At 38.2% G+C, this 15,571-nt stretch overlaps 1 protein-coding gene across 2 annotated transcripts in view; it reads right to left on the reverse strand.

The window, feature by feature from the left end:
• The window catches only part of LOC124555603 (egalitarian protein homolog), an 81,477-nt gene extending 67,541 nt beyond the window's left edge, over positions 1-13,936 (reverse strand). For both annotated transcript variants that reach the window (XM_047129571.1, XM_047129572.1), the window contains exon 1: positions 12,370-13,936. In XM_047129571.1, coding sequence (XP_046985527.1) covers positions 12,370-13,719 — 1,350 coding nt within the window. In that variant the 5' untranslated portion in view covers positions 13,720-13,936. The remainder of the gene's footprint in view (positions 1-12,369) is intronic.
• Between the last annotated feature and the right edge of the window lie 1,635 nt (positions 13,937-15,571).

The following is a 15,571-nucleotide window of genomic DNA, read 5'->3' on the forward strand; positions in this document are numbered from 1 at the left end:
TGTATTCAAGATGGCAAAACATTTGTTTTATGATGCTTCTGTTTCAGGACAGCAGTCAACTGGCCTTAATACTGAAAATGTCACTACTGTTCAGAACATGGTGCTGGAAGATCGTAGACAGATCGTCCAAGATGTATGCAATGTCGTGGAGCTGTGTTACAGGGTATGTCAGGGATTTTGTCCAACAAAAGTGGCGCAAGGGTGGTCACTTGCTCCTCCATGACAAAACAAGGTTACACGTTGCAACTGATCACCAAGGAGTTTCCAGTGAAAAACAAAATGACAGTTGTTTGAATGATATTTCTGTCTCTTGACCAAACAAACTCCTTTATTTCATATTACTATCACGATTTCAGCCTTAAGCCGTTATCAAGTACAGCAATATTGGGTACAATTAGACTTTATTAAGTGAAGTAATTATCAAGATCTATTGAACTATGTGTCTCACTGTGTAGATAAGGAAAAAATTACCGAAATTTATGACAGACAGTTAGTGAACACATTTTTCAGCTGTAGTTTTCAGCTGTAGGACAACAGAGCAATAGAATGAACATCAGCAGGCTCAAAACAACTGCAGAAGGATACAAGATGACTTGGACAAAATTTCTAGTTGGTATGATGAATGGCATCTACCTATAAACATTTAAAGATGTAAGGTAATGCAGAAGAGTAGGAAAAACAAACTCGTCTTGTTTTGATACAGCATTAGTAGTGTCCTGCTTGATGCAGTCAATATGAAATGGACCGAGCATGTGAGGAATGTGGTAGGAAAGGCAAATGGTCGACTTCGGTTTACTGGGAGAATTCTAGGGAAGTGTGGTTCGTCTGTAAAGGAGATCGCATACAGGACACTAGTGTACCTATTCTTGAGTATTGCTTGAGTGTTTGGGATCCGTACTAGATCAGATTACAGGAAGACATTGAAGCAATTCAGAGGTGGACTGCTAGATTTGTTACTGATAGTTTCGAACAACACATATGTGTTACGGAGATGCTTTGGGAAACTCAAATGAGAATACCTGGAGGGACGGTGACATCCTTTCCAAAGAATGCTACTGAGAGAATTTAGAGAACCAGCATTTGAAGCTGGCTGAAGAATGACAGTGTTGCCTCCAACATACATTGCATGTAAAGACCACGAAGGTAAGATACAAGAAATTACGGCTCACATGGAGGCATATAGACAGTCATTTTTCCCTCATTGTATTTTTGAATGGAACAGGAAATGAAATGACTAGCAGTGGTATGGGGTAACCTCTGCCACACACCATAAGGTGGCTTGTGGAGTATCGATGCAGATGTACAGTCGTTACATGTGCAGTGAACATGGTCTCATATCATTCAAACATTGTTACATGGCTATGGCCCAAAAATATGAAAAGATTATCAAAATGAGAGTTGTTCCTTATCCGGGATATTCACCCAACCTGGCACTGAGTGACTTTTCTTTCCCAGAATGAAACTTGAGTTAAAGCCGAAGACTTCATACAGTTGAGGATATTCAAATAGAATTGCACAAGTGGTACTAAACAGGCTCACAAAAAATACATCCCAAGGATCTTTCAGTTCATGGAAAAAGAGCTGGAAGTGGTGTATACACCCCCAAGTCGATTACTATTGATAAGTCCCATAAGATTTCACACACATTTGAACATTTGATTACTACTGAAGGTCATGGTGATACGTAATGTCCAGGTTAAGTGTAAATTTATTTGTTAGGGTATTCCAGGAACTTTTAGGTAGCACCTCACAGTAGTGTAACATGAGCAGAAGAGCTTGTCGCACATGCATGCTCTATCACTTACTCACTATGTCTCTTAGCTAATCATAATGCGTATGCAAGTGGCTACATACCTATTCTACACACATTCAATAGGTCTACGATGTAGAGTAGAGTCATCATTTGAAGAATATGGTAGAGTATAAATGTAATATATATCATCACAACTCCTATATGGGACATGTCACACTCATCTCTCTGCTGTTATGGGAGTCTCAAGTTCACAGAAGTTAGGAACTTTAGGTACTTCCTTCTGCACATTCCCTGTGCACACTTGTTTAGGCATCATTGCCAAAATGTATTAGAACTATAAGCGAAGTTTGCAGCACCGAACACCGGTTCTAAGTTACATATTGTGAAGTAATAAGTGTTTCACATTGGGGAACACTATCAGGACATGCCCAGCAGTCACTGACCTGTTTCACTCACATATTTACAAAACATCAACTGCAGTCCCTATCCACTTGCAGTGACAATAGCAGTACACGAGGATGTGGCAGGAAAGAAGAAAATTAATACAAAAAAGTAGTGCATTCACTAGAGGAAGCAACTGCAGTCCTTATCCACTTGCAGTGACAATAACAGTACAGGAGGATGTGACAGGAAAGAAGAAAATTAATATAAAAAATTACTGCATTCACCAGAGGAAGTAAGTTTTATCTACTTTACCACCTTGTGATGAAATGTTTTCAGAATAAAGTTATATCAGATCAAAAAGTAGCAGTGAATGTGCCAAACATTATTAAAGTTTGCTGATGACTGAGAACAACCAATGCTTGAACCCCTTCACCTCCATCTGTGAGTACTGCTTCACGGTGTCACGGCAGTTTACGGTGTTTGGAAGTTTATGATATTGTTTCATACGTCCAAATAATAAGTAATTATTGTGGGACTTCTGCAACTGCCACAAATGCCAACACACAGTTTTAAATTTAGAGCATACTTTATGATAAAAAATGTAATTTATCAGGGAAAAAGTTAAGCAGGAGTATTAATAACAATAGTAAAAAAAGTGGATTGAAAAGTTTATGGCATTACAATGAGCTGCCAAAATTGTAGTTCAACCTTCTTGTCCAATATGCTATAGGGACAGAACCAGAAGGAATTGGATCTAATATTAATGTAGCAATTTGTTTGTCAACAATGGATAAATTGTGGCACAGAGTCATGTCATGGTAGAACTCCTTCCATTAAAAGATAAATTCCACATATTTCAGTGCTAATACTTCCACTTTAACAGTGAGAACTTCAGCTGTTGAGAGAGACAAAAAAATTGTGTTTGTTGACGAGGAATACCCTGAGTTACCCTAAACCATGACAGAGGTAATTGTCAATAAATTTTTCAGGCATTGTGGTGGATGACTATATCCTAATTTAGGAGTTGATGTCAGAGGCTCTTGTGTGTAGTGTAAGTTTTGAAATGCATGAAAACGTTAAGTATCATTTGTAGTGTTCACTCAAAACTGAACACTAACAACAACAACAACAACAACAGAGCCAAGGTTCTCAACACTTTTGACTTAGATGTTTAATTGCTATAAATTAAAATAATGAGCTGTTTAGATATAATCTAGTATTCTGAAATTAAACAATATGTAAGTCATGTTGATATAAGACATCATTTAGCTCACATTAAACAAACTTTTGGCCATTGTCAAGTGATAAACACTGGCATTCATGTGATGATGGGAGTGTGTTTCTACTAATCATAACGTCACTGGTGTCTGGTCTATTATCATACAAAGCATTCTTTCCTCTACATACTTTCTAAGCGAAGCCTTCAATGCCAGTTTTTATATTATGTTTTTGTTCTAGTTCTAATATTATATTTTAGTTGTTCTGGTTTGCCTGGTGAGTCTCTTGCTCAGTTCATCGCCACCCAAAACCACCAGTTTCCGTGACTGTTGTATTACATTCTTTATTAAGAATTGGAATGATTTCATAACTGACAACATTTACATTTTTTTGCAACATTCTCACTTAGGCATAGTCCATATCAATTCAGGCACGCTAGGAAAAAATCTTACCTTCATAGTCTCGGACGTTATTGAATTTAGCATATGTTAAAATGGACTAAGTAAGGAACATGGATTTTTTTTTCCCCTCCAAAAAAATTTCTGCTCCAAGATACAGACCTCCAAATATGAGACTGCGCATACCATCTTGAAAACGCAAATTTTGGAAAAAATTTTAAAATTCTGTTCCTCTGGAACAGTTCTAGATATTTTGTTGGGGGTTTTTTATTTGAAAGATAACTGCTTTATGATTACAAAGAAATCCTCCATTTGGACTTGTCTGTCAAAGTTCTTTTACTACAGCATTCTGAACTTTTTTAATTTATGGAAAAACTTTTTTTTTCCAAAAATGCCAATCCATAAAATTTTGATAATTTTTTTCTGTTGATTAGTACAGTTCTACATTCCCTGAAAAGGAGAGCTTCCACTTTTAGGTTCAACAGGTTTTACAGCCAACCTGTTTTATTACCACATTATCATGTAAAAGGCTCATAAAAATCGAAACCCAGCCTTGCTTAACATAATTTTAGTTATGAAAGATAACTGAGAGACTCATTTTTTCAAGCATTTTAAAAGGTTCGAAAATGCATGTGAAAGGTCCAAAGACTTAAAGGTTTCAATTTATACAACTTCTGTGCACTCTGTTTTGTACTGAAATTAACCAGTCAATGAACTAAAAATGTATTCCACTGCTTCAGTATCTTCCTTTGATATAGAGTGATGCCTTCCTGTTTAACCAATACGAACTGGAGCACTTACGATTTTCACAACATTGTGAACAGGAAGTGAGCAATGATGGCGTTGTTACTGTCCTTCAGCTGGAAACCTATATCCAGCAGCTGGTCTATGTGGTAGAATAAAGGTCACTACAATTTCGTTTAACTCATAACTGGTGTCTATAATCTCTGCAATCCACCGGTCACAGTCGTACACACACGCCACAAACATCCCCCTTCTCAGGTTGTGAATCTGAATACTACCCTGCTGTTTCTGAGGTGTTGGCCGAATGAACAAAATTTCTTCTTCTTGCTCTTTAAAGTGCTTCCAATATGAGTTCGCCAATCAATTTGAGTCCAAAAATGTGTTTTCTGAATTCCTTTCAAAGGAGTAGTTTGTTTGGACCATTCTTCTTTTTTCTGCTCACGGAATTCTTCGATTTCCTCTTTGGACAAAAGAATGAGGGCTGTGGAAGTGTAATATTTCACGACTCTTGTAAAATCCTCAGCATTCTGAATCGCAGCTGTATATGGTCTAGAGAGATTTTTTTGTAGCATGGTGCTTCAGCAGGCCTCTTACACCATCAAAAGACCTCTTCCCGTGACCTGTAGCATTGTATACCCAGTCAGTTGGCACAAGCAACTTAATTCAAACAGCTGGTAATGATTTTTGAAATGACTAGGAGCACCATAAGAAATAATGATCATCTTCTCTGCCCTCTTTGTAGTTGAAGAATTTTGCATATTGCTAGCAAAACATGTGCTGAGTCATATTTTGTGTCCTCACTTATAACTGCAACACTTATGGTCTTGTTTTGAAAATATGTCACTCCTGTAAACACTGAAACCTGGTCATTACTCCATCTCCCTTCTCGAGCATGGGGTCCCGGATTCGATTCCCGGTGGGGTCAGGGATTTTCACCTGCCTTGAGATGACTGGGTGTTTGTGTTGTCCTCCTCATTCTATCATCATTCATGAAAGTGGCGAGATTGGACTGAGCAAAGGTTGGGAACTAGTATGGGTGCTGATAACAGCGCAGTTGAGTGCCCCACAAAACAGTCATCATCATCATCATCATTACTCCCTTCCTGTGGGAGAATTACATACCAGTTCTCAGCAAAATCACAGTGAAGCACTAAACAAGGTTCTTCAGCCTGTACACACCCTTTCACTTTTGCAATGTGGTGGTGTTGCAGTTTCTTCAGATGCTGGTGTGTTACTGCTTTCACAGACCATTTACCAAGTTAATCAATGAAACTGTCAGAGGCAACAGTTTTCTTAATTAGTTTATTTTCCTCCCATGTCGCATACGTAATTTCTGCAAAGTTACCTGCTACATCTTTCAGGCCAAGTGTCTGTCTGTAAGGACTGTCCTCCCTTTCCAGGGCAGTCACCACCACATTCTTGAAACAAACAAGTCTCTCACTTTTACATCAGAGACTACTTATGACTTCACACGCCCAATCAAGGTGAAATGTCACGTGCTCCAGTGAGTTCTTCAGAGTTAACACACAAAGTTCAAAATTCACACAGTACACACATAAACAGACATCTCTAAGTGGGTGTGGAACTACTCACTTAGGTCGTAGTGCATAAAATTTTGATCTTTAAATATGTGAAGTTGTATAGTTGCTCTTATAAATTGCAAAAGTTTCTTTAATAGTGTGATTCATGTATCTCTTCACTTTCACAACTTTTAGACCTTCAACTATTACAGTTACAGTGTCTTTTTTTTGTTGGCACTCTGGCAAGAACAGTCCCATTTATCTTCCAGATAAAATGACTGCATTACTTGAACTTGAGCTGTTTCTACAGGATGACCATAATAGGGATCTGGTCTTCCAAAGACTCCTTTTAAAGACCTCACTCACATTTCTTGATTTGTCTACCATGTACTCTGAGACTAATGGAATGTGGTTCAAAATTGTTTTCTTTGAAAATGTCTCCAGAATAATAGTTAAAACTTGCACCTTTTCACTGTAAGATGCACGATATTCAACAGCTGAATCGATATTTGTGAAAAATTTCTGGCAAGAGGTACAAGAGTGCTTTGGTTCATTTTCTTCTGAAGATGGAATTTCTACTTTGAAGAGTGTGGTCAGTTTTGCCGTAGTGTGTTTATCCACAGCTTTAGTAATTTCTCTGCGCTTTCTTGACGCATAGAGCTTATGACTCAACTTCACTGACCACGGTTTCTTAACAGGACTAACACCTACCTCTGTAGTTGACTGATTCAGGGTATTTAAAGTAAGTGCAATCATATGTCAGTGATCTTCTTAGAGTACGAGCCTAATGAAACACTTACGCCCAAATTTACTGTGTATGTGGTGAAACATGATACTGTTGAATGTTTACTATTTGAATCTGTAGATTGTGAAACAAGTTAACAGGAATAGAGACTAATATAATAATTTCTCACTCCATTGCAAACAAAATTTTGTAACCATATTTTTCATTTTCATGCTAAACCTAAAAATGTAAATTAATATTTACCTGAAATTTCATTCATTATACTGTAATGGCTATAAAAATAAAACTACTCTGAATCAAAACAGAAATAACGGAATTATAATTTTTTTGGATGCTGGAGTGATTCATTAACCAGCATTTATAATAGTAGTACATCACTACTTTACCAAAAGTGGACTAATTTAACTATGTTTGGATATTCTGAAAAGGAATGATTAATTTACTATCAAATTTAGCATTTGTGATTTTTATAATTTTAACTGAGTTGACTAGATTTCTGCTATTATGGAACAAGACTTTTTCCCCTCCTAGTGTTAAGTTTCAAGTATGGTATTAAGTTGGGGAAACGCAAGCAAAAAATGTATTTGATAAGCTTAATCAGTGTTGGCACTGTCCCTAGCTACAGGGCTATTCAAAAAGAAGGAACATATTTCAAACATTTATTGCTTCTAAACTACAAAATATAGAAACACAATTCCAATGTTACTGGAAAGAAAAAAGTACAAATTTTTATGCATTCGATGTACGCACCTTGTTTTAGACAACACATACCAAAATAGTGGCACATTTCTTGCCACACACAAAGCAGCTGGTCTCTCGTTATCGAATTCACAGCTTCAACAATGCGATGTCACAGACTTTAAAGAGTGTTGGGCAGGGGGGGATTAAAACACGGCCTTTCATGTAACCCCACATAAAGTCATAAAGTGTGAGGTCTGGAGACCTGGGAGGCCACTGGCAATGAAGTTCATCTTCTTCTCGTCCTCTTCCAATCCCATATGCTGGCATGGTGTCATTCAGGTAACATACAACGTCCTTAGAGAAATGAGGTGGGGCACCACCTTGCATGAAGATGAAGTCATCTGAATAATCTTCAAGTTGAAGAAATAACCAGTTTTGAGGTATGTCTAGATAGATTAGTCCTGTCACAGTTTTTTCTATGAAGAAGAAAGCAACAGCACCAATGTGGCTGTGATTGGAACGTTTATCCGGAATGTTCAGATTTCAAACTGTTGTCTGTCCAGGAATGTTGGAATGATGGTGTTACCTTTTGAAGTTTGGAAGGTATAAATGTTTGAAATCTGTTCCTTCTCTCTGAATATATATTCTGCATATATTACAATAACACTCAATATACAAACACACACAGCCGGCTGGAGTGGCTGAGTGGTTCTAGGCACTACAGTCTGCAACCGCGCGAAAACTACGGTCGCAGTTTCGAATCCTGCCTCAGGCACGGATGTGTGTGATGTCCTAGGTTAGTTAGGTTTAAGTAGTTAAGTCCCATAGTGCTCAGAGCCATTTGAGTGTGCGCGCGCACACATTTCAGACTAGGGGCAGTGTCAGACAAGGCTCTTTCCTTTTACAGTACACAAATTGGTACTGTCTGTTTCACATATGGGCTAACAAAGTTTTTTCCAAATATTTTGTGTATTCTGTGGTTATATTCACATCATCTTCCTGTTCCTCTTTCCCTGGTGAATTACAACCAGCTGTTGACTCCTTTGTATTCATTATACTTCAGTGCAAGTGTTGCCAACAACTCTCTTCAAAACACACAGGCCTACATAACTTTAAACTACAGCCAGTACTGAAGTAGCATTAGAAACTGCAAGAGAACTGTAAAATGGCCCTCTTGTCCCTTTCATAAATAAGGAAAGTTTCCCTTGGCTTGTTTCATAAAAACAACCCAACCTGTATGGTTCCAAATGATCACTCAAAACTCGCAGTAAGATTTCAAGAGTACTCCTCCACTGAAGCTACAGCAAAATGCTACTGGCTCTTTTTGCCCTTTCACATTGTCAACTCTAAATTCTATATAGGGAACACAGTGTGTTAACTAGCAAGTGTATGGTGGCATAGTTTCTGAGCTATGTTGCATTTCCTCACAAAATGAAAATGTAGACTGTGGAAGATCATACAAGAATAGCCAATTTTCCAAACTAACTACATATACTATGAACAACAGCAGTCCCACCATATTTCATAAAGGCAGTGATTATTTTGCCTCGATCTGTGAAAATTCTTGACACAAAATAATATGGTCAGCATTAATGTTCAAGAAATCCTCACATGACTTACACAGGGTGCTCCCAGGAGGAATGGTCAATATTTAGCGACATGAGAGGAACCATGATTGGCAGCAAAAATGTCTCGTAAACATGAGATCTAAAATACATACCTTAAGAGCTATAAGTGCTTGTTCATTTTTAATACTATGAAACAGATCTCTTCTACTTCAAGGTCTTTGCTTTTCATTTTCATATTTTGGGAGCAGGAAGTACTCACCAAAACAAGAGAAAAATGTCTAATACACATGGAACCTAAAATGCGTACTTTAAGAGCTAGGAGCACTTGTTCATCTCCGCTAGTGTGAAGCACTTCTCTTATGCTGAACAAATGCTCGTAGCTCTTAAGGTATACATTTTAGGGCCTACGTTCTACTAGATTTTTTGCTTCTAGACTATTCCTCTCCTATCCCTGAGTACTGACCACTCCTCCTGGGTATGGCCACTTAGCCCTTAAGAACCCAACTTGGTTAACTAAAAATTGACGAAGCATATTATTAATTGCTTCACACAATTAAGAAATGCAGCATCAGCTTCAGTACTTCTGTGTTTACAATATTAACCCCCCCCCCCCCCCCCCCCCGAGCACATAATTTCGTAAAATTCTGTGATTCAGTTTTTTTATATTAGATTTACTTTCATTCCAATTGATTCATAGTGAGGAGGTCATCCCTGATGTAGAACATGTCAGTAAAACAATAACACTTACAACTGAAGCAAATAAGCTAATGTACCTTCTATACAGGGCCCAAGTGGAATGATCATCATTTATTTATTTTTAATGAACACTATATGAAAGTATCATTTTCCAACACTCATTTACTAAGATCGCATTAATGTACTGAATTTAAAATTAAAATAATAAGTGTTTTTATTTATTTATAAGGTAATAAACACAAAATAGAACTACTACAATACTTATTTACAGTGAACACATTACTGCACTGAAATGGTGCAGAAAAACAAACACACACACAAGTGACTTTAAATCCTTGTGAAGATTATTTTTATTTCTAGTATTGATTCCATGAACTTAGCTGTTGGTTTGAAAAAGTGATGTATTTTTAATGACAAATTTCATTAAGGAATAAATATATTGAGAAGCAGTAGTTAGTATCCCTACTTCCCTAAACAAGCCTGTGCAGGATGTTCTTGAGTTCACACCACATATAACTCTTATTGCACATTTTTGTGCCTGGAAAAATTTAGCTTGTCTTGATAAATTACCCCAAAAAATAGTCCCATATGACATTATGGAGTGAAATTAAGTGTAGTATACCTGCTTTTTCATTTTTATATCCCCTATGCCTGGCACAATTCGCATTGCAAACAGAGATTTGTTAAGGTGCTTCAGCACTTCTGTGGTGTGCTCCTCCCAGTTGAATTTATTATCAAGCTGTAATCCCAAGAATGTAACACTGTCCACTTCTTCTATCTGCTTGTCATCATTTGTTGGGCATATACTCGTGGGACACCCCTTACAAGTTCTGAACTGCATGTAGTGTGTTTTTTTGCCACAGTTTAGTGACAAAGAATTGGCTAGGAGCCAGTGATTAATGTACACACATATTTTATTGGCCAATTTTTCTAAGACTACCCTTCATTTGCTATTTATTGCAGTGTTTGTATCATCAGCAAACAAAACAAACTAGGCATCTGGTAATGTTACTGATGAAAGGTCATTGGTATACACGAGAAAAAGTAAGGGTCCTAAGATGGAACCTTGTAGAACCCCACATGTTATTAGTTCCCAGTTGAATGATACCTAATAGCTTAATACATGTCTCTTTTATAAACAATTAAGGAAAATAACGACTGCAGTGAATGGCAGGGGACATCACTGAAATTTTAAATATATTTTCTTGCTTAAGAAATATGGATTTAATAAGAAACTAATCTTTGGGGGCACACAGAGAGGTTATTGGCTATCTTCAATAACTCCAGGTCTGGCTATTCTCCCCGTCACAATACAAGGTAATTAATGTCTTCAGCCATTACATAGGGCCAAAAAATATTTTGTTATGTTCACTTGTAGGCATACCACTCCAATTTTTGTGCTACTGCTTCATACAGGACTTGTAACATTTTCATATATAGGGTGCGGCAGCGTTCATAGTAGGATATTAAAAACACATCATCAGGCAGTAACTGTAATTTATTTATTACCTCTTATGTCAATTAATAGTTAAAGGTATGCCATTTACTAATGTGTAAGTCATTGTCCATTGCGTGGATTACTTTTTGAATATGACTCCTGTCAAATGATGCCCCCTCAGCGAATGCTATCTAAACATGCTGCAAGACTCCCTTCTTCCCCAGTCAGGTATGGTTGACGTTGATGTGGAACAATTATGGTTTCAAAAATTTTTGTGCTATTGCTTCATACAGGACTTGTAACATTTTCATATATAGGGTGCGGCAGCGTTCACAGCAGGATATTAAAAAACACATCATCAGGCAGTAACTGTAATTTATTTATTACCTCTTATGTCAATTAATAGTTAAAGGTATGCCATTTACTGATGTGTAAGTCATTGTCCATTGCGTGGATTACTTTTAGAATATGACTCCTGTCAAATGATGCCCCCTCAGTGAATGCTATCTAAACATGCTGCAAGACTCCCTTCTTCCCCAATCAGGTATGGTTGACGTTGATGTGGAACAATTATGGTTTCAAAAAGATGGAGCAAGCTCACATGCAGCCAGAATTTGCATGGCTTTCTTGCGACAGACATTTCCCGGAAGAGTAGCCTTATTTCCCATTTTGGTGACATTTCCTGGCCACCTCACTCACCTGACCTTTCCTGTGCAGACTTTTTCCTTTGGGGCTACCTGAAGCAAGAAGTGTTCTGAACACGTTGTGCCACCATTCCTGAGTTGAAGGATCTCATCAGAACTGCCGTCGGCAATGTCCCAGGGAATACGTTACGCCAAGTTATGGAAAGCTTCCAACGCTGCCTAGATGAATGTGTTGTGCAAAGGGGGCATCATTTGACAGGAGTCATATTCAAAAAGTAATCCCCGCAACGGACAATGACTTACACATTAATAAATGGCATACCTTTAACTATTAATTGACATACAAAGTAATAAATAAATTACAGTTACTGCCTGATGGTGTGTTGTTAATATTTTACTATGAACGCTGCAGCACCCTGATTATGTAAAAAAGAAAAGAAAAAGAAACACTCTATAGGCTTACCACCATTTTTAAATTCTGGCTGAGCAGTAATAAGATCCATTACACAAGTATGCAATGCATCTTATGGTGTATTTGCATTGAAACTAGAGTAAAAATGTGATGCATGATGACACTCACCTTAGTAACAATCTCAGATTCCAACAGTCTCTGCAGGCCACCATTTGACACCAAAGAGGGGCACGTAATTAAATCAAACAAATATGCTTGGCCTGATAATGTTCCAATTTGAAATAATGTCAGCTGCCCTTTAACACCTAAATTTATTCCCTCACAGTCAAATGACACTGCAACAGGTTTTCCCGATTTTGCGGCCAACAAAATATCTTCAACAATCTGAAGAGATTCTTTCACATTCACGACGACTCTAGTTGCCTGCATTATTTTTGCCTTCCAGACTTCAGCACTTCCACTGTCATTCACTAAAGAAGTTGCTGCATATGAGCGATCCTTCTCTGTATTATCTGCTAATGTCTTCATCACTAAAGAATTAATACGCTGCTTTAGGGACTGATATTGGGGATTTTGTAGAGGCTGACTACCAGACTGACAAACTGCTGAATTGTTCGCTTGAGTAAGAGGTTTGGCACACTGACCATTGTTGACTGCACTACTGCTTCTGATCTGTTGTTGATGTGTTGGACTTGTTTGAAGTGAATCACTTTGACTAACACAGTTCTTAGGCAACACTAATGTTACAAGATTAGACTGCACATTAAACACATCAGAATGCATTTTTAAGAAGGTCTGAAGGTCTTGTGGCGTTTTGAAAATATATGAAAGATGTTCAGGAGGAAACCTTACAGTTGCTTTACTAAAAAGTTGATCCACCAACATTGGACCTCTGGAGTCTATGCACTTCGTGAAAAATTCAAGCAAGCCAGATGTTACTTCTTGATCCACTTTCATCAGTTCAAATTCACGGAAAGGCTGTGGTTCCTTTCCCTCATATTCTTTCAATATAACCGTATCTTCCTTCACTACAAAAGCATCAGGATATTTTAACAAAAATTCTTTAAACTCTCTTATGTTTTGGCCTGAGATGTGTCTCACCTCCGGTGAAGCTTGGGAACGGTGACCCAACAAACTTTTAATGGGTACATCAATACCGGCACCATATTGCATTAACTTGTGGCTAAAATATTCGACAGCTTCTTGAGCATAATCTCGTTTCCCACTACTGTATTTCACTGCATTGTTTCCACTTTCTTGTTCCACACTGAGGGGGCTGTAGCCATTTACGTAAACATAGTCACCATCAAAACAAAAAAGCGCTGGATACTGGGAGAGAAACTTTTTTAATCCAGACTGTGAGCCTCCTGCAATTTGTCTCATTTCCTTGGTGAATCCTTTTGCACCAAACTGACAGCTTAGGTCGTGCAACGTACGCGGGCCACCCTTGTCCATCAGTCGTTCAAAGAAAAACAGCAATGTCATATTCCTCACTAATTCATATTCCGTGCTGTCCATTTCTAGTAATATTGTTGAGGCAAAACTTAAGTCAGAGAGAGAAATGAAAGAAACCTAAAAAAAATCTGTCTGTCCCCGATGCTCACACACTCACACACTCTCACTCACAGCTCAACACATTTTGTAACAAAACACACTAGCTGCCACCCATGTGACGGTTAACTGCGTTAAACAAGTTAAAGTCTCTTCTGGTGGACGTTGGGTATGAACATCATACTGTCGCTTCGTCACTCAAAACAATTTTTTTTAAAAAAGTAACTGCCACGATAAACTGGAGGGTTATATTAGTACACATATAACTCAAAAATAAATACACTACGTGGCCAAAGATAAACAGTTTTCAGAGATGTAGCATTTGCGAAAAATTACAGCGCACCGTATGCTACTGGGAACGCCTCCGTCAAGAATTTTACTTAAAAATTATTTTGTAAGCAGTTTTACGTAAAATCCATGTTCTTTTGTGTCTTACAGGATTTATCGAAGTCGTCATTTTATGTATTATTAATTATTGCTTCTACCAGTACCATATACCGTATGCCAAATACGGTCATTTTATTGTAGTATATGATTGTCGAACACAAATCATATTCTAAAGTAAAATGACCGTTCCACACATATCGATCTGTCTGTGCAGATATCTGCAGAGATGTCTACGCATGCAATAAATCATCGCAAATCAGATGTGTTAACGCGACACAAATTCATCTTTAATGTTGTTGACTTGTAAAACCCTCCTTCCATATAGTCCACAGTGTTTCCGTAGCATCGGGGGACCACCTGTACGTGGATGCAAACAGAATCCACCCCTTGTTAGAGCTGTGAGGTGTGTGCGACGTATTACACCGTAGACTTCCTGGGAAACGTTTGTTGGAAGAACCGGATTAATTCTCTGCACTGTGTCTAAATAATGGTCGCCAGTCTCATCTTGACTCGCGAGACAGGGTTAAAATTGTCACAAGTCATATATTCCCCCTATCTATCCATCTAACTTGAAAAATCTATCAAATCCGATCGCTAGATTGGAAAACGAGCTCCGCAAACAGTCACTGGTCCACAACCAATATATTTCTACCATCTTCTCTACAGGAAACACAGTATCACAGCCTAAAGTAAAAAATGAGGACGGTACACACAGAAATACGACAAACCTAATCTCAAATGGAACAAACGGAATTTGCTTCCTAAAAGACCTCAGCAAGTTTGCCTCATTATCAAACACTGCTTCCAGCTAAATAACGACTGCCCAACGAGCAAGCGCTCACTCACTGTCACACCATTGGTCATAAAAACTGGAAAACCACTTAGCCCTTCAATCTGTGCCCAGGAAACACACTTGCCAATGATTTCAGTTTTCCATAGCACAACACAACACTCTCAAAACCTCAGCTCTGGTTCATAGTGTCCATGACTCTCCTCCCACACTTGCGAAGACGCTCAGCAGAACCTGATTTGGCGTGCTCCAAATCTGCCTCCCAAAATTATTTTAAAACTCACACCGTTCGATCAATCCACTTTCAAAGCAAAATGGAGGGACTTCAATTGGCTATATCCTATTAATGATAATAGTACTTCCTGTAGGGTACTGATTCCAAAGGCTGTAAGAAAACCACCGACCATCCTTTGGTAACCACTTACTGTAAAAACCAACACAGTTGGCAACAACAACCACCCACTTAGCAAGATTAAGGAAAGACCTGTCCATTATATCCAGGCTGGAGAATAGCTGCTTTCACCCAGAAATGGCGAAACAGGCGTCAGCGGTCACAATAGCGACTCGCACTAGACAGTGGGTGCGACCAGGAAATGCTACACAGATCCTGCCCACAATTACGGTGACATGCGATACTGTTTT

The sequence above is a fragment of the Schistocerca americana genome, chromosome X (genome assembly GCF_021461395.2).
Source record: "Schistocerca americana isolate TAMUIC-IGC-003095 chromosome X, iqSchAmer2.1, whole genome shotgun sequence".
Lineage (NCBI taxonomy): Eukaryota > Metazoa > Arthropoda > Insecta > Orthoptera > Acrididae > Schistocerca > Schistocerca americana.